Source organism: Typopeltis vanoorti, chromosome 8 (genome assembly GCF_054136105.1).
Source record: "Typopeltis vanoorti isolate ZY-2024b chromosome 8, IOZ_Tvanoo_1.0, whole genome shotgun sequence".
NCBI classification, from domain to species: Eukaryota; Metazoa; Arthropoda; class Arachnida; order Uropygi; family Thelyphonidae; genus Typopeltis; species Typopeltis vanoorti.
In genome coordinates, this window is record NC_143556.1 from 85932700 (window position 1) to 85956475 (window position 23776).

General features: G+C 33.5%; 1 protein-coding gene across 1 annotated transcript; it reads left to right on the forward strand.

Moving 5' to 3' along the window:
* The first annotated feature begins 9359 nt into the window (after positions 1-9359).
* On the forward strand, positions 9360-9755 carry LOC150104176 (protein CFDP2-like). The gene has a single exon (XM_090396417.1). The coding sequence runs from the start codon at positions 9360-9362 to the stop codon at positions 9753-9755; it is 396 nt and encodes a 131-aa protein (XP_090252543.1).
* Positions 9756-23776: the final 14021 nt, after the last annotated feature.

The following is a 23776-nucleotide window of genomic DNA, read 5'->3' on the forward strand; positions in this document are numbered from 1 at the left end:
GAGTCAAAAGCAGATGAGGAGCTGAACATAAGGTGAGTGCTGTACTTTGAATTATTTAAATATACTAGTAGAAAACGGATTAGAAACAAAAATGCCAGCCTGCTAGCTCTTTTCCGAGAAATCTTTGATAAGCAGAAGGAACAAATAACAAAAAAAAAATTAGAGAGTATGATGATTTCTTGAAATATAATAATTAAGCAGTGTAAGAACTCTTGCAAACTGTAAAATATATCAAAATTGGTGTTAATGTACTAACTGATAAGCAACATAATCTGATGAAAGAGACATCCGAACTCCGTGAAGTACTTAATTCCCTAAAACAACAATATGAACTTTTAAATCAGCACTCCGCACTTAATTCACAAACAACGATATCAACTTTTAAATCAGCAATAATATAAAGAGGATATTGTCATAAATGGTCTCCCTGAAATTGCACCTACAGAAAGTCTCAGAGACGAAGTTTTAAAGTTAGGCCATGCTATTGGCATCCATATACAGCCTAACATTCAGACCGTAAATTGTATTCCCCCCAGAAAAGCAAAAGACAAGGCTTGCAACCACTCGGTGTTGCTGTAGTTCGTCTTTCAAACCAGACCACAAGAGACAATCTCATAAAAGCCATCAGACTGAAAAAAACAGTTGACGAGGATTGGAACGCATCGCAAGACAATACACTAATCACCCTATCTGAGTATTTCACACCTTTCTACCAGAATCTGTTGTACCAAGCAAGAAAAGCAAATATAAAAAAAAAATACAAATTCTTGTGGATTACTAATGCTAAGGTATTCCTGTTTATACAACGCTAAAGCTCATAAGACATAGAGAAGCCCTCACAACGTAAACAAAATATTTCTAATTACATCATAAAACAAGACTTCAACACAGTAATAACAACAACAACAACAACAACAACAACAACAAAATGAATACGAACCATGAAACAGATGTAATAATACTAAAATTTACCAGCAGCTGTACGTTTGACTCGCTCGACTCAAGGAAGCAACACAGATCAAACGAGAGGACTCTCATTCCCGCATATTAACATCAGAACATTCGAAAACATTGGTTAATGTTGAGCTCATCTGAAGGAGTATAGTGGTGTTGTTGGTATATTGGTCTTAACAAAAGTATCCGTTGCTAATGATGAAGCAAATGTCTCCCAGATTCTAGGCTTTCATTTCAGATAAACAAAAAAGAGGTCGTGGAATATTAATATTTACCGAACATAAATGAATAACAATAGAAACTGTTTGTAACTTTATGCATGGTGAATCTCTTTGTATCGAAATAATTAATACTGCCAATCAACAGTACCCCTTCACAATAAATACTATTTATAGGCCACCAAAGTGAAATGTGATAAAATTCTTGAACGAATAAATTGTTGGCTTTAATGTCAAGAATTATGCCCAACCGAATACCTAATGATAAATGATAGACATATAAATATTGCAAATGTAAACGATATCACTGTATCATACTTAGACATTCTACCACGTATAACATAATGCCAACTATATCGTCATGCACTAGAGAAGAAATAGTAGGAAATGCTATCACTGCTTCTTGCTTAGATCACATAAACATTCGGGCACCATCAAATATTCGGCACCACTCCAGCAGTCATAAAGTGCAAAGTCGCAGATCATTACTTCACGGCTCTTAACTTTCACACTAAGACAATATCCATGCAATGCACTACATCTGAAAAGCAACACAAAACAATAATAGACGAAGAAATAGTCAACTATGAAATAAAATCGACTGGAAACACATGGCGTCACCAGATTCAATAGACATTTTATGCAACGACATTAAACTCACTTTGGAGGAAATATATAAGAAAGCTAGAAAAAAGCAGAATTCGTTCAAAAAACAAGCAAAATCCTTGGATAAGACAAAGCGTAATCTTAAAAATACACAGAAAGGATATTCTATGGAAACAATTAAAGAAATATCCAAATAACAGTTTTAATTTTAGCTTTAAAATCCGAATCTAAGATAATAAGGAATAGCCTTACAAATCAGACAAGAAATGCAGAAAAAAGCTACTGGAGATAAATTAATCTCAATCGCACAAAATGACTTGAAACAAACCTTGCATCTGATCAACGAGATACTAGATTGCACTCCCACAACACCGCCTCTGAAACTATAAAACACAACTTCATGAAAGACACTAAATCTATCTAACAACTAGCAAATGACTTTAACCAATATTTTGGTTAAAGTATTAGTTAAAGAGAAATATACAGAGAAATATACCTCCAATCACAAAACGTGATCCTCCACTCGGACCACAAACAAAACAGACATTATGGTTCCCAACCATATGAGAAGCAGAACCACTCTCTGTAATCCATCAAATTAAACCAAACTAAGCTCCAGGAATCGACGGCATCAGACCTAAACATATTAAGCACAAGCAGCTACCCTAGGCCCGATCTTACTAAAATTAATAAATAAAATATTAAAAACTAGGCAAATATCCAGTATGTTAAAGACTGCCATAATCACACCTATATACAAACATGTAAAAAACTTTAACTAGTAATCATATACCCATAGCAACACTAGTAATTTTCAATCAAATTATATAGCGGATCGTACTTAGCAGACTCGCAGCATATACAGAGAACTTTCATATAATCGCCAAAACACAGTACCGTTTTTAGAAAAATAAGGAGACAACATCTCTCTCTCTCTCTCTTGGAAAGATGTTATAGACGTAGTTAATGCCGCCTTAGATAAAAACAAAGTCGTTACATGGTAGTCTTTATCAAATTGACTAAAGCATTCGACACACTAATACATGAAACCTTACCAGAAAAGCTGACACATGCTAGAATACATAAGTGGGCTTCTGCACATGTGGTTTAGAAACCACCCTTAAAACAAAAAACAAACTCACGCATCTGGTCAATCCGTAGTAGACATTTACTAGTAACCTGTGGAGTGCCACAGGGAGGTATTCTCTCCCCAATTCTATTCAAATCTATATGCACGATATTAACCACCTACCTATCAAAGGCAAGATCCGCTAATACGTAGATACGCTATAACAACGTACTAATTTTGTGCACACTACAAAATAAAGATATTAATATAATTACAGCAAGATGATAAAACTGATCTCCAGGGAACAAAGAGACGATACTAGCTTTGTACACTCTTTATACAGCAAATGCTTTATACAGAATTTCTTGTTCAGCAATGTCAGAACACAAAATGCTAACTGCAAACAACTTATGCCATGCAGCTATACTAAAATATTACTTTGATGTCAACTACAGGATAGCCAAAAATATATACAGTATAACACGACCTTAGACAAACCACTTATGTCACATATAATAATCACTACGGAAAGCTCACCAGACGCTTCTACATTCCAGATTCAAAGATACTATCTTTTGAATACAGAAACCTTACAAACTCCAGCAGCCTAAAAATGGCCCTAAGGGCATATTATGAACGAGAAATACGCATCCTGCACACCTCACAGACTTAATGAAATGCAAATATTAGTTCAGGATTATCAGTTCAGTAACGTGTCATGCCATTTGTAATTATCATGTGTGTATGTGCGTGCGTGCTCTTGCGCGCTTATTTCTGTGAATGAATTTCTTATTCAATGGCTATAATAAATATCAGAGTAATCAAGCGTAAGCCAACTTCAAATCAATCATCAATCAAACCAATAAACAATAACTAACCGGTATCATCCTCAGATGAGCTTAAAAAAAGCTTCGAGGATGCAAGCTGTGACATTACACCTGAACTGGGATCAACACAAAGAAAAAAAAAATCAATTTATTACAACTACAGCATTTAAATGCATTAAAAATGAATAAATAAACGCGATAAAGAAAAATTTGTAAATATATACTAATAATATATATTTATATTATATTTATATATTATTAATATATAAAAATATGGCCGCGCGGTTAGCTTAGTGGCTGTGCGCTTCGCAACCATATGCCTGGGGAAGGAGTGTCCTAGGTCCGATTCCCGTCAGAGACGTGAGGAACTGAAGGACCTTCCACAGCCATAGCTAAGTCTTGGGCGTGGATAGTAGGGTTTTCTACCAGTTTATCCTGGGGTTTTTCATCCCACAAACAGGAAAACCGGACTTGTGAACACACAGGCTAATATAGTACGGCAAGGAAGGCAACGGGAAACTACCTTGCTCATAGTCTCTTCCCTACTATGGTAGCATAGCTGCCCCTACCATCCGTATGGATTGAAGAAAACTAATCATAATCAATCAAATCATATAATAAATAATTCATTGTTATTGTATATATACTGTAAAATGTAATTTTATTGAACTGCAACTGTAAATTACAAATTACAGTTACTATTATTAATCTACAGTATATACATTCTACGTATAAATAAATCATAATATAACAAAACTCTATATAATCTTCACTGTTAATATTAAAACAACACCTATTGTAAATACATAATATGTGAGCAAAAATTATTAACATTTTATTGAAATCTAATAGTAAACGAATTTTAGCGATCATTAAAATTATTATTATTTTTAATTGTTTTTTTCATGGAGTCTAAAAATTCTTAATCTCGCTCATTGCAATTTATTTTTCTAAAAATATTAATACACAAAACTTTTTATATTTAAATATTCCATTTAAATGTAGTGGATCGTGAAATCGATTTTAGTAAGCCAACATTTTACTACGTATTTTCAAAAACTTACAAAGATTTCTTTTCAACTCAATTAAAGCAAATGAAAAATAGAAATATATGTAGAATGTAATCGAATTCTTCTATCTTAAATTCTTCTTTCTTAAACCTCTCTCTCTCTCTCTCTCTCTCTCTCTCTCTCTCTCTCTCTCTCTGTTGCAAACTGCAAGGTTTTATGTTTCTTACAGAGAAGTCGAATTCAACAGCAACAGATAAGGAAATCCAATAATGTGCCTTATTGGTTTCACACGTTGTCAAACTTTTCAGCAACTGATGACGATATTTCTTCCTCTCATAAGGTGACACTTCACTTCTACTTCACCAGCCTTCAATTACATGCCGTCTCTTACTTTCACCGTACTCATGATCGGAGAAACCATGGTTCGTAGAGCTAAACTTCCTTTGCAAGAAAAAAAAATAGAGACTTCTTGTATTGCAAGCCAAACGAATAGTCATAAATGATCTCTGAAAAATATCAGCACTAAGCTGAACATTTATAACTAAGAATTACATTTTTTCAGGGATAAATAAATCCTAATTAAAAAAAAAAGTAAAGATAAAAATGATTTCTTTTTAAATCTACCTGGGTATTACGATTACCTTAATTATTTATTACTTTACGTATGTCTAATTCTATCTCACTGCTTCGTTTATTTCGTCATCTAAAGATTTTCGAATAACTCACTGTTTAACATAATCACAATACTTTAAATGAAAGTAAAAATTTCTTACCTTCTCTGGAAGACAAAATGTATTATTATGTATGGTTTTGAGTATAAAATAATTATTAAGAATATTTGAAATTTTACTCTTGAAAAGGATGCAGACTTTTCTCCTGAGATTGCAGTTAAACGTAAACATCTGTAGAAGTATCTACTTACAATAGATATTTAACAACTGAAACACTCACATATTTAACCAAGTAAAATTGAATCCTTGTTCACTTAGCAATCCCAAAATAGAACACCGCTCATTCATCATATAATGTTCCGCAGAAATTCTCTTTTTTGCTGCCGTTGTTCTAAATCCGTAACCGTGTTCTATCTTTAATCACTACTTGGGGAAAAAACAAACACAATCAAGGATTTTCCCAATTATTGTGCAGCTAATGAGTAAAACGCAACCCGGAAGATTCGGTTAATTCCCACTGATTAGGTAAGACAGAGAGAAAATGATGTTAAGCTAACAAAGAGCATGGTTGGGAAAATAACCGATCACGAAATATTTATTAAGTACTGATTATTTCACATGAAATTAATATACGTGATAATAATCATAAGAAATGATATGAAATAAAACAGCACTATGCATAAGGATTATTTTAAGATGAATAAGATGGAAAATTTTGTGCATTTGAATTAATGCTAATTTTCCCTCTGCAGCGTGACAGCTTAAATTAAACAGAAAGCGATGTTTCTGTTTAAAATTTGCGTGTTATAAAAGTTTGAAGCGCCTTGTCTCAACCATAACGCTGAAGTAGCTGTTTCGGTCAGTGATCATGAATAAATGATTTGTGGCACTCCCAAGAGCAACTATTCTGGCTAAACTCGGAATGACATTCACTGACCGTGCAATACACTTGTTTCCTCAAAATGCATATTTCGCAAAGTATTGAATAAATAAACTCATTTTCACTTAAGAGAGAGAGAGAGAGAGAGAGAGAGAGAGAGAGAGAGAGAGGAAAGAATGTAACAGGCAAGGGAGATAGTCGAAAAGCAATATATCTTCTATTTCCAACATCCATACACGCTTCACTTATTTTCACTTATAATATCGAGCGGAAATACGGCCATACTCATTTATTTGCATTTTTAAAGATTATTGTTCGCTGCGTATACATGAAATATCATTATGCGTGTATAGTAATGCATGTCTAACGATATTTGATCGGGTTGAAATTTCTGATGAGTTTATTAGGTATTTTAAGATATTTTTTTTATTTTTTCATCAGAGTATAGCTTGTATTGCTAAAATGTGTTTAAAAGATATGTTTATCAAGAAATTAGAAGAATTTGAAATCAAAATTTTTAGAAATCAAATAAATAATAAATAAAATATCTTCTGAAGGTTATTCACACAGAGGATTTTAGTTCGGACCCTGCAAGTCAATACACTTTCTTTTCCATGCAGAGAACTGGAGCGTCATTGCAACAAACAAACGTACTATCAGGCATTAGACCTGCTTTCTTTTCCTTCGTGTTAATCCCACACGTCAGAGGTCGCTCTAAACATACGTCACTATGACGTAATGAGCAGGAAGTTGAGGCAAAAGAAGAAACTTAGTAACATGGATTCGAAAAAATGCATATTATATATTCTTTAGGGAAATTCATAACAGCGGAATTTGTTCAAATTTATAGTAACAGTATACAGGAAAGTAATAAAAAGGGAGAAAAAATTTTTTCTGTTAGAAATTTAACTGTCGAAAGTCGTCGATCATATTGGGTGAGTTATCCGAGATATAATACCATGTTATTAAAAGATGGAAACGAGATGATACACCTGGAAACAATTAGACAGTTATAAAGTAAATTTAGTTTAATCCTTTATCCAAGTAAGAAACACAAAGTTTGCACCTGAAAATATCTTCAGGACTGAGGTAAGGTGGTGCAACATCAGGTAACTCCGAGCAAAGGTGGACGAAGTTCTCATCACTCCTTGTTTCAGTATCTCCCATAGTACAGTATACATCTCCTTGCGGACATGTATACTGCTATGCATTAAAGGAAGGACCACTACCCAGATCGGTTTCGACTTTGATTGAGGTCTCGTCAGTAGGAGGCAGACCCAAGCGTAGAGATACTAAGGCAGAAGTGACAGGAGAGGTCATATTTACCTATACAAGTTGCCAAGAGGTGTACACCACCTTATTATTGAATTACTCTGGATTTAGAGAAAGATGTTGGAAGTTTATTTTGCACTTGGTTAGACTATAGTAAATTTAGTTTAATCCTTTATCTAAGTGTGAGTAAACAAAGTTTGTACCTGAAAATATCTTCAGGACTGAGGTAAGTTGGTGCAAAAATAAAGGTCGAAACCAGTCTGGGTAGTGGCTCTTCCCTTAATGCATAGCAGTATACATGTCCACAAGGATATATGCTTTGCATTATGGGAGATACTGAGACTAGGAGTGATGAAAGCTTGGTCCATCTTTGCTCGGAGTTGCCTGATGTTGCACCACCTTACCACAGTCCTGAAGATATTTTCAGGCGCAAACTTTGTTTGCTTACACTTGGATAAAGGATTAAACTAAATTTACTATAGTCTAACCAAGTGCAAAATAAACTTCCAACAGATAGTTATAAACGTAGAGAAAGTGAACGGGGCCGACCGCAAATGGTTCTGAGTCTCTTGTCGTCGTGCACAAGTTGATTTTCTTAATTGCAAAATATCTATAACTTTTGGTGTCGGGATTATATCATTATATGTTCACTATGGTACACTGTTTGGAAATAAGTCATCTGAATGAATAGTGTGAGGAACTAACAGCCATGGTTCCCACCTGAATAAGATGTAGGACCTTGTTTCGCTGCTATGACTGCGACAATCCTCTGGCGCATACTTTGCAGAAGCGTAAGCGATCAGTGGGTATTTTGGACAATTTTTCATGTAGGCATGTAGTGAGGTCCTGGACCGTTGTTGGACGGACGTCCTTTGAACTCACCCGAATCTCCAGTTCATCCCACAGATGCTCAACGGGGTTAAATTCAGGGCTGTTTCTGCATCTGTGACATGAAACATCCAAGTTTCCGGGAGGAAAATACCCTGCTGCTAGCTTCGTGTAAGACAGGATAATTCACATTACGATTAAAAGCCCATAAAGCTTCTTCATGTCCTATACAGAATTCGAACCCTAGTTCTGACCAAGCAAAGATCATTGTTGAAACTGCTGATCTACAGAGGGTCGGGGTATACAAGTCCAAATAAAGCAGACATTAGCTGATGAATATTTAGCGAAAGTCGAATATGCGTAATCTCCTTCAAACGCAGCTCTCAAAAGGTTAAGATTTGTAAAGTGCTCAGTTTCCTCCATCATAGCGTATTTTTAAAATGCCAGTATTCCAGAATAGTTGATCCTCAAGCAAAAAGTTTAGTCTATTTTTCAGGAAAAACCAAATCGCTTTTGTTCAAGTGTACATTGAATTCTTCTGTACAGAATGAGTGTCCAGTGAATATTCCTGCGGAAACAACGTTAACAAATAAACACTGAGTTCTCAAATTCCTTAGGGAAGCAAAGTCCATATTTGAATTTTTTTTTCTCTTTCTTTTTGTAGATTTATGTAATCTTCTTTTAGAATATGCTGCGTGTTCCCACAAAACCCATGTTTTTCAATATGGGGGGGGGATTTCAATTTTAATTAGTATTTGACTACCAATTGGGTAATTGCTATTTTTACATGACTAGTACGTATGCGTGTAAACCGAGAAACTGACATGCTCTATAACATTTCTTTACCCCTCGTTTCAGTTATTCGTGGAAATAATATCAAGAAACAGAAAAGACAGTCATTCAGCAAACACTTGTGTGTATATGTTATCTCATTACAAATTCTCATTATCTAAAAAAGTGGTTATTTAGATACGCAATTATTTAAATGCAGATTTTCGGCTTATGAATGTATCAAGAAGGGAAGATGGCCAATCTGATCAGAGAAATTAAAAGGATGAAGATATTAATTCTTGGAATCTCAGAGGTTAGATGGAAATGGAAAGGAGATATAAAAACAGACGATGGATTTAGATTTATTTACTTAGGAGGAGGAGAACATCAAAGGGATGTTGGAATAATGTTGGATAAAAGGAGAGCCGATATAGTGGAGGGATATTGGCAGAAATCTGAAAGAAAGATTGCTTTGAAAATAAAGGTCAAACCTAGAAATATCCTTATAATTCAGGTATACCTGCCTACAACAGATCATACAGATGAAGAAATCGATGAGATCTATCAACAAATAGAGGAATGTTTACATTTGAAAAGTAACAGAGATATACTGATATTAATGGGAGATATGAATGCAAAGATAGAGTAAGGAAGAGAGGATGGTCTGGTGGGCCCTTCGGGCTTGGGAGAAAGAAATGAAAGGGAAGACAGACTGGTGGAGGTTTGTAGAAGACACGAATTGATAGTGACTAACACCTGGTTTCAAAAACACAAGAGAAGACTATATACTTGAAGAAATGAGAAATCAGATTGATTACATTCTAATTAACTCAAGATATAGAAATGTAATAAAAATGCAAAACGTTATCCTGGAGCAGACTGCAATAGTGACACAACCTGCTCACAATTAAAGTAAAAATCAGATTAAAGCAAATAAATAAATTGCAACTAGAAAAATAAGAATTGATGGACTAAAAAGAAAAGATATCAGAGAGAAATATCAAGCTGAACTAGAAAATAAGTTCAGCAATATTGATATTGATAGACCTCTAGAAGTAATCTGGACTGATTTAAGAGAGAAAATCAAGGAATGGGCTAAACATATTCTGAGTGAGGCAGAGAGGAGAGGAAGGAAGTCTTGGAATGCTGAGTAAGTGATGGTAAAAATGGATGGAAGAAGAAAATGGAAGAATAAAAACAACAACAAGCCCCAAGTCAGATATATAGAGATCAATAAACAAGTAATAAAAGGCAAAGGAGTAGTGGCCCAATCAGGTCTGAATAGAGAAAAATCATACAGCAAAGGATATAAGAAAGGTGTATGAAGGCATGAACTTGATTTCAGGGAAGAAGAAAAAGACAAAAAAACGGTGCTTGAAGGATGAAAGAGGAAAAAATTTTTTGGAAAAGAATGGAAAAAATGATCAGGTGGAAGAAGTATATAACAGGACTTTATGGAGATGAAGATAATCTGGAATGTGATCAGATAAAAAATGATGATTCCTCAGAAATTAAGGAATGGACCGATGCGGCCATTAAAAGAATAAAGGATAGGAAAGTTCCGAGAGTGGATGATATTCAAGTAGAGCTGCTGAAGGCATTGGGAAAGGAAGTAATAAAACTTCTAGACATCATCTTTTATAGATGTCTGGAGAAGGAGGATAGAATACCTAAAGACTTCGTAAGATCTATTTTTATTGCTATTCCCAAGACCACAGGATCAATTGATCGCAATAAGCATAAAACTATCAGCTTGATTAGCCACGTTGCAAAAGTACTAATCAACATAATATATAGAAGAATGGAACAGATAGAGAGAGAATTAAATGAAACACAATTTAGATTCAGCAGAAACAGGGGAACCAGGGAAACTATTACAACACTACTGATATTCGGAGAAAGGATGATCGAGTGGAATAAAGATTTATATCTATGCTTTGTGAATTACGAAAAAGCTTTCGATAATATTGATCACTCTGTTTTATTTGATGTTTTGCATAAAATAGGAATAGATGAAAAAATTATCAGACTGTTGTTCAGAATATATAAAACTCAAGAAGTGAGGGTTAGATTTGAAGGACAGGATACTGAATGGATCAACATAAGAAAGGGTGTGAGGCAAGGATGTGGGATGACCCCACTCCTTTTTAATGCCTATACTGAATGGATGATGAGGGAGGCCTTGGAATATCGGAAGGATGGAATAAAGATGATATTGTACTTATGAGCGAAACAGAGAAAGGTTTGCAACGAATTTTGAATAGAATGAACAAGGTTGGAAATGAGAGATATAAAATGAAAATAAACATTCAGAAGACAAAAGTGATGAAGATTTCAAGGAAAGGAAATGATGGGATGGAAATCACTTTGAATGAACAATGAATGGAGAATGTAAAAGTTGTGAATACCTTGGAAGTTAGATAACAGATAACAATAGATCTAATTACGAAATTAAGAACAGAATTAAAAAAAAGCAAAAGTAGCATTTTTCCAAATATACCACATATCAGGAAACAGAAATATGAACAAACAGTTAAAAGTAAGAATCCTCATGACAATGATCTGCAGCGCGGGGACGTATGGATGTGAGTCTTGGATGATCAATAAGGAGATGAGTGACCGATTGAATGCATTTGAAATGTGGTGCTTGAGAATAATGGATCGTATCAGCTGTACTGAAAGAGTGAGCAATGAAGAGGTTCTTAAAAGATTCAAGGTGTAAAGAGATTATATGGCTAATATCCAAAGAAGAAAAGTAGTGTTTGCAGGACATTTGATGAGGGGTTCTTCTGGAGAGCTCCCCAGAATAATATTGCAGGGGACGGTGGACCCCCACTGCAATGGAAAGACAACATCAAAGACTGGACGGGCAAGCGTCTTACAGAAGCAAGATATAGAGAAGCATGGAAGCGACTGTTCATCAGCTGCAACCCTCTTAACAGAGAGGACCACAGGATTAGATTAGAATTTACCTAAATAAAGAGATTAAGACTGCTTGAGTCAAATATCATTTGACTGAAGCAGTCTTTGTTTTCCATTTGTTTTTTTTTAATTGTTTTAGCTGAAGTTTCATTTTTTACTTTGTGAATCACTTTCAGAGTTATGGCTTTCAACATTACAAACATTTCGACATTCTAAAATAACTGATGTTCTAAACTTATCCATTTTGTATGATTTCGAAAGACAAATATGAGAAATACCCGTTATGAAAATACAACTGATATTCATTTTCAAAACTATGCACCATTAATAACATCAGTAAAAGTATTAAGTTTTAAATCATTCAAAGCATTTTGTTTTGAAATATTTATGCAATAATGGATGAAGTAAAACTAATCGTCATTTTGTAATTATTGTTGACAATGTTCGATTAGAACTAATGATGGATCCAATGTAGCGAGTACTGCTTTCGAGTTGATAGGTTTAAAGCATCATGACACGGCAATATGTCTATTCCGTGGTTTCACTATTACGACAGACAAGGCTATAAGTAAAAACATGCAGTAATAAAATTTCAAATTTTAAATTTTAAAAATTCAATAATAAATACAACCATAAAATAAATTTTCAAATCTGAAAAGTTTAACGACATCATCCTACATTTTTGATCAGTAAGAATATACCGGTATGTTATTTAGAAATAGTGGACATTAAAGATCCAACATTATTTCAAAGCCGAATATATATAGAAACTTCTGCAGTTTCAAAATTTGGACTAGAGAGATTTGAGAATATAATCATCTGCACCGAAGATTCCTTAACTTGCAATATTTAAAAAAGGTGAGCACTGCCTGTACATTTTCCTTTTATTAGTGCATTTGGATAAAGATTTTACTTGCGTGACAGCTGTTTCGAACTGGCTGGCTGGTTCTCTTCAGATCCCAGGCAGAAACCTAAGAGAGCAAGAAATCCCATTCAATACCAAATCAATCCGATGTCCAATGTTGGATCTTTAATATCCAAAATGTCTGTATAATTTGCATCGTCGAATGAAGCCCTATGGCTATTTCTTTGATAAATACAGGTATGCTTTTCTTCTGCATTATTTTCGAAATAAATCTTAATCTATTAATTTAACTTGTTCCTCTAGTCTTTAGGGAGTATGATATATTGAAGATTCTCCATATCCACTTCTCTTGTATCTTCATATAATAAAATAACTAATGATGGGAGAGCATTATTTAAAATGCTCTAATGAATTTTTGAATGCTTTTTTATTCCATGAAGCTGAGTGAAAAACAACACCTAGTTGGAGAGTATTCATTAGCATTGATGTTTGCGTCTCGGGTTTTTCGTATTACTGAGACAGTTTTCTTTGTTTTTATTTCTATAAATGCACGTTTTTTTCTGCAAAGCAAATATTAAACAATATTATTAATAATAACAAATATTAACCAATATCTCAACCAATATTAAGTAAACCTAGCTTTACTGAATAGGTTTACTTAATATTGGTTGAGATATGCAGCGTTCTTCTGTTGTTGTGTTATTCCTTTACCTTAGTGTTTTTAAAGTCATTTTGATAGAAGGATTTTGGATGTTGCATTTTATCTTCAGTAGTACGTATTTAAATTTTGGTTGCTTGTTTCATTTTTTATTTCTTTAGTTTTCTCTTTATGAGCCAGGAAGGCAGCAGAGGGATGGTACAGTTGAAGATCATTTCACAGGAGAAAAATCTTTCTGTATTGACCAGACCTACATCATTGTGTAAATCTTCTTAACATACTTTTTTACATTTGATATTTTCATGAAATTTTAAATTTATTATCACTTGTAATTAATAATATGAGACTTTTTCTCAATGAAACGTTGTAATTGGAAATCTCCAGTCTTATGAATACATTTTTCATTCATTTTGACAGAGTTACAGATAATTCATCGAGAGAACACAAATAAACTTAACATTTTGTACATGCGCCTCACGTACATGCTTTCTGTACATGCTTCTCTGTACATTCTCCCCACAACAAACAACATATAGAAATTAAGGAATGGTGGTTCTCATAAATCAATCTCATTATTTTGTTGTTGTTGTTGTTGATGAAGATGATGATGTGAATGTAGATAACATTTTGATTTTATTTATTTTGAAAATAAAGACTTTATTGTATGGAATTTTATTCTAAAATGGCGATTTAAATCTCAGTCGATTTACTTTATTTCAGAAATTCTCCTATCACGCAGAATTTGAAAAACAAAACCTCCATCAATACCTACGTTGTTGTTTTTTTCTTAGCTCTACCTAACAATAATCACTATTCATCTGCTAACACTAATAGTTTCAATAAAATTTAATGGTCATGATTTTTTAAAAATGAAAAACGAATAGATTACCTTCCATTTCCTTTTAAAAATTAATGTCATAATGTAGCATTTTGTAAAATGAAACTCATTCAATCATCTGCTTTGAAAAGATATGGAATACTCTTCAAAAATTCGCTTCTCTTCTGTGTTTCTGTTTTAAAAATTCTGTTCTTCTGATGAATAAAAAAGCTTTACCAGAAATCTAACTGAACCTGATTTTACATCCATATCCAGAAAGCAATCCAGTCATTCTGTTTTCCTATTGGAATATATAAAATAGAATTTTCCCTAAATTTTCGTGGAACTTCTTCCATTAACGGGAAAACTTTAGATAATCCGGTATGTAAATAAACATGAATTGCACTTTAAAAGAGCTTCTTTAGCAAGTTCCTGCTTCTCGTCAACATTTACTTCTGCAGCGAGCAGATTGTTTGCGCTTTGCATTCAAAGCACATATTTAGGAACTCGGGTTGTATCAATGTTGACTTAAGTAATGCATATTCAATGCAATTGTCTGACAATTGCTTTTTTTCACTGGCAGTTCCCAAGTTTCCTACAAACTGAAATCTGTTCTTTTATGCTTCTCGTTGACGATATCCTATCTGAAAATGACAGTTTTCAGTAACACATGAATGCCCAGCTATATCCAGGTATTCTTCTGTATTACAAACTTTACCTTGGTACAAATATATTTGATAAAGAAATTCGCATGGGAAATGCAGTTTGTGTGAGAAGGAAGATCCACTAGAATAGTTAAAATACTTAATCAAATTTTGCGTGCATGATATCAATTAGCAGAACTATCTCTTATTTGAAAATGCGTGTCTAATGATTGGATATCTAAAACATCGCTTAATTATAGCATATGCGATGTTAATTACAGCTGCTGTGTGGGTGTTTATAAGGTGAACATTAAACAACTCATTAAGTGAGGATACCACAATAAATGAAAGCGCTGATAATTTAAGACGATAATACAGCAGTGAAAAAATATGATAATCTCGAATTGTAATAGGGTATATTCCAACTAGCACAATAGTGATAACAGAAAGTAGTGCCAAAGTAAGTAACACCAAGATAACCGTATGAAATGAGTGGCGCTTCGGTGCGTTCTTAGCTGGTTTCGTTTTCTTGCAAAGTATTTCTTTTTAGTAGCTTCCTGGGCGACAATATCCGATGTCGTTTTGTGAAATAGTATTAGTATAATTATACATACAAAAATATAAAAAACAAATATAAAAACATAAATAGAAATAGAAAATATTCAATAGAAAAAAGGATGATATTACATATGCTATTGTATGAGCTTAGAATGAACTTTAGCATGTTCTTGAAGAAATCTTAATCAAATTCTTTCAAAGCAAAATGTGCAAATATTTACGATCATTCAAATAAGGCGACGTTCAGATGAAGGAATAATTATTGTTCAAAAAATCTTTTACAAGTTTGCAGTTTCTTCCTCTCTCTCTCTCTCTCTCTCTCTCTCTCTCTCCGAATTAGATTGAATTCAGAGAGAGAGTATGCTACTGTGTAATCGTCTGTAATCCACATCGATCATGAGAGGTGGTTCTAATATTGTTGAGATAATTAAAACGCAAATACAAAAGTAACAATGAGAAATATACAACTAAGTATCATATACAAATTATTATGCGATACGAAAGCAAGACCATTGTTAAATGTTTTTTCTTCCATTCCTTTTCTTTAACATTTTCTACAAGATGATCTTGGATATTTCACTGACAACCGAAATATCTTGAATCATTTTAAATACTCATTTTTTTTTTAAAAAAAAAGGCTACCACATAAGTGTAAAGTATGGTGTTTCTACAAAATTATCCTAGAGAAACCATTGCAGTATGTTTTATAATTATCAAATCTAAATTTGATAAACTGATAATCAATAATCCATGATAAATAGTTCTGCAGAGCAAGTTATGAAGATTTTAAGGCTAAATAACTAAGCAATTAACAGATTAGCAGGATAACTGACAGGATTTTCGATTCATAATTTGAAACTACCACAATTAAGGCAACCGTTTAGTGGCATTCATTATCTATGAAACAATCTGTCCTAGAAATAGTTAGGATGACCAATTACGCATATATTGCTGTACCGATTAAAGGGGTAAATGTATAAGCCGCATAACTGAATATGTTGTAATTCTGAGGCCTTCCTTAATTCTGCAGTGAGATGAATGCCATTTGAAGTGTTCAGAGCTATAAGGATTTGTAAACGAAATATATATATATATATATATATATATATATATATATATATATATATATATATATATATATATATATATATATATATATATATATATATATATATATATATATATATATATATATATATATATATATATATATATATATATATATATATATATATATTAAATATATATATATATTTAAGAATGGTTAGTATTATAAAATCTACGCTGAAATAAAAAGAATTTTTCTCTCTAGTGAATTAGAGGAAAAATAAAAACTACTAGTCTAAAGAACAGTAGTTATACTGTTCCATATACTCTGGAAACCAGGTTCTATATATAAAAATAAACAATTCAAGCTACTTCAGATTTCAACGAGCTGAGCTGTAGTTCTACTCCCACAGTGAAATTCATTTCCCACCAGGTATATGAGACGAATGTGTTACGGTTATTAATTGTGTGTTCTACAGAAGATTGGTGTATTGCAGCAGAAAATAACGATTTTTCCTGCAAGCAAATCAATTCCTTCTGTTTGCGATTAGTCAAATTCCCCTTCAGCGAAAAACGTGTTTTCTGAATGAATTGTTTTATCCGATAATGAATTGCATTATCTCAAAGACAGATATTGAACAATTTCGTCGGTGCGCCATGAATCGACGATGCCCTTTAGTTGAAAAGACTTAGGTTCGAAACCAATTTAGGACGCAAAGAATCATTATAAGACTTTTCAACAGAAAATGAGTTAATCAGTCTCCTGTGGACGTGGAAGATTTTTCTTTCCCGATATTCATGTTTAGATCCATAAAACAGTTAAATTTGACAAAAGAACACACCCAATTTATAGATATAATACATTGGCTTCGTACCTTTAGTTTCTTCTGCCATAAAAAGAAAAAATTAATGATTCCACATGGAGACACCATGTATTGCCACTATAGTGCCCTAAAATTCATGGATGTGGTGTAATATAGTGTGGCATACGAAACCTCTCCGAGAGGAACTTCTAAGTGAAAGAACTCTGAGTGCTATAATAAACAGAAGATTTTTTTCTCAAAACAGCAACCCATATTACTTTTAAAAAAATCAGGGTTTGGAGCGACTTTGTTAATGCACGTTTTGCAAAGTTCGTTCTTTATCTAGGCTGCTTTCGAACAAAAAAATAAGATGCAGCTTGTGTTCTGCTAATTACACTGGAACTAAAGGATGAACTAGAGCTGCCTGAATTCAGTCTTAATTACAAAAACGTTCACCAAAGCATTTAACTAACACAGCTAATTAAGAGAAAGGTTTTTTAAATAACATCCCTTGAGCTATGCAAATTCATTCGTCCCCTAAAATTGGCTTTAGACTTGTACCAAACCTTTATTAAGAGCACAGGTGTGATTTCTTTCATGTTCTTCTTCTTATTATTTTTTTTTTACTTTTTAGTGTGATATTCTAAATATTTTTATGTAAGATAAGACGATAACTTTAGCATCCTATGTAATTACCAAACCATTTCACGAGAATTCTTTTACTAGTTTACGAAGTAGGAACAAAAATGTTATCGGAGGTAGAAAACCGTAAACTGAATTCCTCGAGGAGAGACTTCTGTTCTAGTTAATTAAGTTTTCCAAGAATAGTTTCTAAGCGAGATAGCGAATTTCTGTGTTGCTTTATTCACTGTCGATCTATTTAAATTCGAGTCCAACAATGCTTCATTGTTTATGATTCATTTCTTTATCTGCAAATATTCATTTCGTTATTTCTATAACTGGCAGATGTCAAGCAAAATGAAGGGAAGATGTTATTTAAATACTTCATTCTAGAATCGCAAGCACATCATTTCACATTCCCAACATTCTTGTGACTATTTCTATAGGTAAATATGCTATTTCGAAAAATGCTGACTAAAATGATTGTTACTTTTATAAACAAAATTTAAGGCAAATTTCTTCTCTCTGTTTTTTATTTATAACCATCACACTCCCAAACGGCGTTATGAAATAGCTGAGTAATTTTGTCTCTTAATAGATGTGGTTGCTTTCAATTTGACTGGTAAAATAATGTAAAAATAGCGGACGGATCAATTATGATGATTGTCCTTTGACAAAATACACTGAATTAGCTCTGCATTAGGAACAACCTCTCCGATTTACATATTTTCGACGCAGTAAGGAAGTATCACATGCGGTAACTATAAATGAGCAGAACTATCCTCTGAACGTAATCAGAAAATGTTTGCCATTAATGGGGAAACGTGACTAAGCTAATTTAACCGGAGACATATATTTTTGTCCCGGAGGGCAGGTGCCAGTAGTTTGCAAATAGCCCTACTTGTTGGTTGCTCCCATATTACTGTATTAAGGGTGCAGCAGGACTGGATTAACGATGAACAGACATCCAGCAGAAGAGCACACATTGGATTTGATCATGCACAGATTTGATCCTACAGGTAAGTTTCGCGTGTCACAACTGATATCTCAGGAACAACGTGCAACAGTGACACAGCTCACCCACCATTACAATATCAGGAGTTGTTCGACCCAGTTCAACTTGCACCATGCTTTGTATCTTGCTTCGCCTAGGGTTCCATAGCCTGCGACCAACAACAGTACCCATGATGACGGCCAGGCATCGCAAACAACACTTCACATGGGCCAAGGAACTTCGGCAATAGACCCTCGACAAATAGAAGAAGGCGCGATGAATCCTATTTCTGGCTGCACCATGATGATGGCTCGGTCCGCATTTAGCGTAAATAGCAAGAAGCCCTATTCCCTGGTTGCACTATTAGGGTTCAACAGGCCGATGGGGTGGTGTTATGGTGTGGGGAGATTTTCCTTGGCACGCTGTAGGTCCGTTAGTTGTCATCCCACAAACACAATTGGCGAACGCTAAAGGGACCACTTATCCGACCATCATCTATAGTTGCAGGATGTTTACCCGACCACAGTGCCAGGACAATGCACCTTGTCATCGGACTCGTACAACGACTGAGTAGTTGGAGGAACACAACAAAGAAATCGCCTCCTTGTTTGGCCCTCAAACTCCAAACTGACTGTAACTGAGCATGTTTAGGATATGTTAGACTTGTAAGAAGTGCTGATCCTCCTACAGTGAATGAGAGTGAACTGATGGAGTTGCTGCAGCGGACATGGATCGAGTTAAGCGTGGAAGTTGTTCGACACCTTGTGGAATCTGTTCCTATGCGTTTGCGATCCGTGATTGTACAGAGCGATGGACCAAGACAATATAATAAACTTTTATATGTGTCTTTATTTTATTTCTATAATTAGTGTAAAAACAATAAATAAGATTAAAAGTTTATTAAAATCATTAAAACAAATGAGATGCAAATTTTTCGTAGAGAAAAGTTACCAAATATTTCGAAAAAATAGTCTTAAAATGGATTCTCTAATATAAGATTTATACTTCCTAATTGAAGAACACCGAATGGTGAACTAAAAGCAATCGTAGAACGTCAGTTGTTTGTTACTTACTTACTACCTAAACAGTACTTTATGCTGACAGAATGAATAAACTGCTTCATTTAGAACCACCAACTGGCCGCTTTCCAGAAGGAGGGAAACAAGTCAGTTGCATCTGGCGTGTAACTAACAGGCATCTCGTTATAGTGTGAATAGCGGGACTGACCATTTACTTTTATAATACTCTCACCGACCGAAAGTGCAAACACATATTTGCAGTGTAGCTTAGAAGTTTATGTACTTGTGAAATACACAATTCCTTACTTACATGCTCCTTTAATTTTCAGAAATATAGAAAAAACAATAAAAAGTTTTTGAAAATAAAATAAACAGATATCAGATTAAAATAAATATGGTCTCAATGGCCATATTTATTTTAATGTACAATGGCCTCATCACATTAGTTACTTCGGCTATGATGCAACAGCAATAACAATGATTCAGCAATTAAAGGAATACCGACAGTCAAGTTGCATTATTTTATATTTAAGAATTGTTACTGATGCTGTTCCTTTTATGTGGAACAATCTCTCAATTTTTAATTAGCAAAATTGCAAATAGATTATGATGAATTTTCCTTCAGCTCTGCTGCTACTCAATTTATTTATTTATTGTTGATTTGTTGTTGTTTTTTTTTCGTATTATTATTATTATCGTACTCATCAATAGCATTATTTACAAATGATCTTCTGTTCCTCTTAAATTATTTGAAAATTTACGAATAATTTAAATATGTACATAATATTTATTACAAAGTAGTCTTCGATATTCAAAATTTTTCAGCAGGGGTTATGTACCCGTACACCTTTTTCTGAGTATCTGCCAAGTCATCTTTAACCTTTTCTGCGAATTTAATTCTTCACGTTTGTGTACAACTTGTGTTACGGGTGATCATTTTATAGTTTTATATGTTAGAATGGATAACTCATTCCTATCATCATTTCTGTGTGTAAAATGTAATTTTCCTAAAGTTATTCTGAGCAGATAGACGTGACAGTCTAAATATATGCTTTGCATACGTCCGCAGTTTCCCCGTTAAAGATGCCTAGACGAAACCACACAGCATCTTCCGGTTTCACCTTCGCATTTATCCTCTCCTCATTTTTATTCTAGCAAGTGATTCCGTTCGCCAACCACTCCATTACTGCGCTGTGGGAATGTTAAAATATGAGAAAAACAAGTTTTATTCGTAATGCAAGTTGAACTTAACCGCAAAAAAAAATGTGCACAAAACTGTCTGATACACATTTTAACGTGAATGTTTCTCATCGTTCGCTATTTTGTTGAATGATGAAAAACGTCTACATTAAAATGTGTATCAGACCATTTTGTACATGTTTGTGTATTTTATAATAATGTACGCATTTTCTATATTTTATAATAATGCTATTGATTGCATTCAGAAAATTCAAAATATTCCGATTCAGAATAAATATCGATTTCAAACGTTCTGTAGTTACTACATTCAAATAAATTTTTTAAAAAAATGGCATTAAAAAACCGAGAATTCTAGAGCGTGTATGCATGTCTACCAGGTCAGGTACAATTAGTCTGAAAATGACAAGTAGTACCTGGAGCTCAAGTTCGTCCTCCTCGCGGTCCTTCTTATGGAATCGTGATTCATCTACATTTACTTCAAAGTTCAAAGGTAGATCTCAAAATCCCCAATTAATTGAAAATAATTCTCAATTAATTATTTGCATAGGGACCACGTAAACATAGATTAGTCGCATGCTATCATTATTATTTTATAAGTGCACAATAAGGAGTATATTATAATTTGCTACACCAATATTTACAATTACCGGTAATGTTATATACTATGTAAATATTAGATATACATCCCAGCTAATGAATTGTGATATGCAAAATGTGGAATTAACACTTCTCATATTTCCAACACCTGTGAGGATAGAATAATTGAAACCTTCATGTACTGAGTAACTTGTACTGTTTAAGCAGATTAAATTGTGTCCATCTCAATCTACTAAAACAGTAGATTAAGTTGAACAGAACTCAAATTCGACATCGAATTATAAATAAATAAAAAACAATAGACATATTCCACTTTTAGAATTTTATAAAAATTCAAAAAGCCAAGTTGAATGATGGGCATGACAAGTGTCTGTGTCTGAATGTGACCTATTAGGTAAACCTCATATGACTATCCTAAACCTGCGAAATAATAAAAAATTTAAATAGATTTACCATAATATTTCAGAATAGAAGTTGTATACAGTCCAAAATTTCTTTGTTGAAATCTATGCTTTGGTTTGCTTAAAATCCCAAGATATATTTTAGGCAGAGAAAAATCTTTTCTTTCATAATAGACAACGATTGATATTCATTAAATTAGGAAAGCTCTATTCGTTCTTTGAAAACAATTTGATTAATTGCACTAAAACTAAATTGCAAACCTACAACTATAACTAATTTAATTGAACAAGGGTTTTTATGTAGCTCATTTCTTTCATCACCTTATATAATTTTCAAGAAACACCAATTTCAATTTGTTTCCTTTGCTCAAAAGAAAGACACATAAAAAATATAAAACTAACAACAAAAGGCGTTCTTTCGTCACGTTTTTGTAGCTCGATAATTAAACTCCCTTATTATGTTAATGATTTTGATGCAGTCAAGGTTTTACGCCGTTTTATAACTTCGCGTTTTTCAACCCTACTACATAGAAAAACAATTTGCTTAAAAAAACTGCTGTTTTTATAAACGCTTGTTTATTCTGGAAATATTTTAAAAGAGCGCTTATTATACTGCATTATTTATTTAGTTAATTTTAGAAAATTGTCAATTAATGCCTTATATATATATACTCAAACCCGTATTGTTAATGGCGTCTACTACTGAATATTTAATTGTATAAAAATGAATATCGATGTGACATCTGCAGCATCATTTAAACTTTAAAGTAGCCGAAGATATAATGAAGATCGAGTTCAAATTTTTTTATTATTAATTAATAGAGTAACGTAAAAGATCGGCTGTTAATTTTCTGCATTTTGATCCGTTTTTGCAATAAAATCATGTTAACATTGAAACTTGTGAAGTCATTTTAAAAATGTTCGTTTTCTCTCATAATGAACTCTCCCAATAAAAGAAAATTATAAATTTTCCTGATTAAGAATCAGGAGTGAATGAACAAAGTGTGCAACGACACACGAATTAGCTAAGCAGAGAGTATTCTACATTGACTGAAATCTAAATTTTCATTATGGATACATATTATTCAATAAGCATTGATTACTGCTGAGACGAAACTGGTTAAACAAGATCCCCCGTGTCGTAAATGAACCAGGAAAGTCGAATAGTACAATTTCAAAGTAACTGAAAGTGACTGATACCAAGATGGAACATCAAGAGCAAAGAAGTGCAGCTAGCTGAGACAGGACTGTTAATGACATATTGCCATGACTACAATATCGAGACAAGCAAGACCGAAAGAGGTGAGGGCCTTATACATGGAAACTGTCAGATTCAGACAAGAAGGAACATGGTAAGAAAGTAGTAGATATAATGTTTAATATTTGTTTCCAGAGGTGAGGCAGTCTTTATTATTGGAAAGCGCTCAATCTAGCAAGATATGCGACATCTCAATGAGATCTGTTAACTCATCTGAGTGGGAAAATATTAAACGAATAAAAAAAACAAAATGCATAATATTTGTA

What these genes read in the sequence shown, in the direction of transcription:
- LOC150104176 (XM_090396417.1), top strand. Translation starts at nt 9,360, where the DNA reads ATGGCCAATCTGATCAGAGAAATTAAAAGGATGAAGATATTAATTCTT.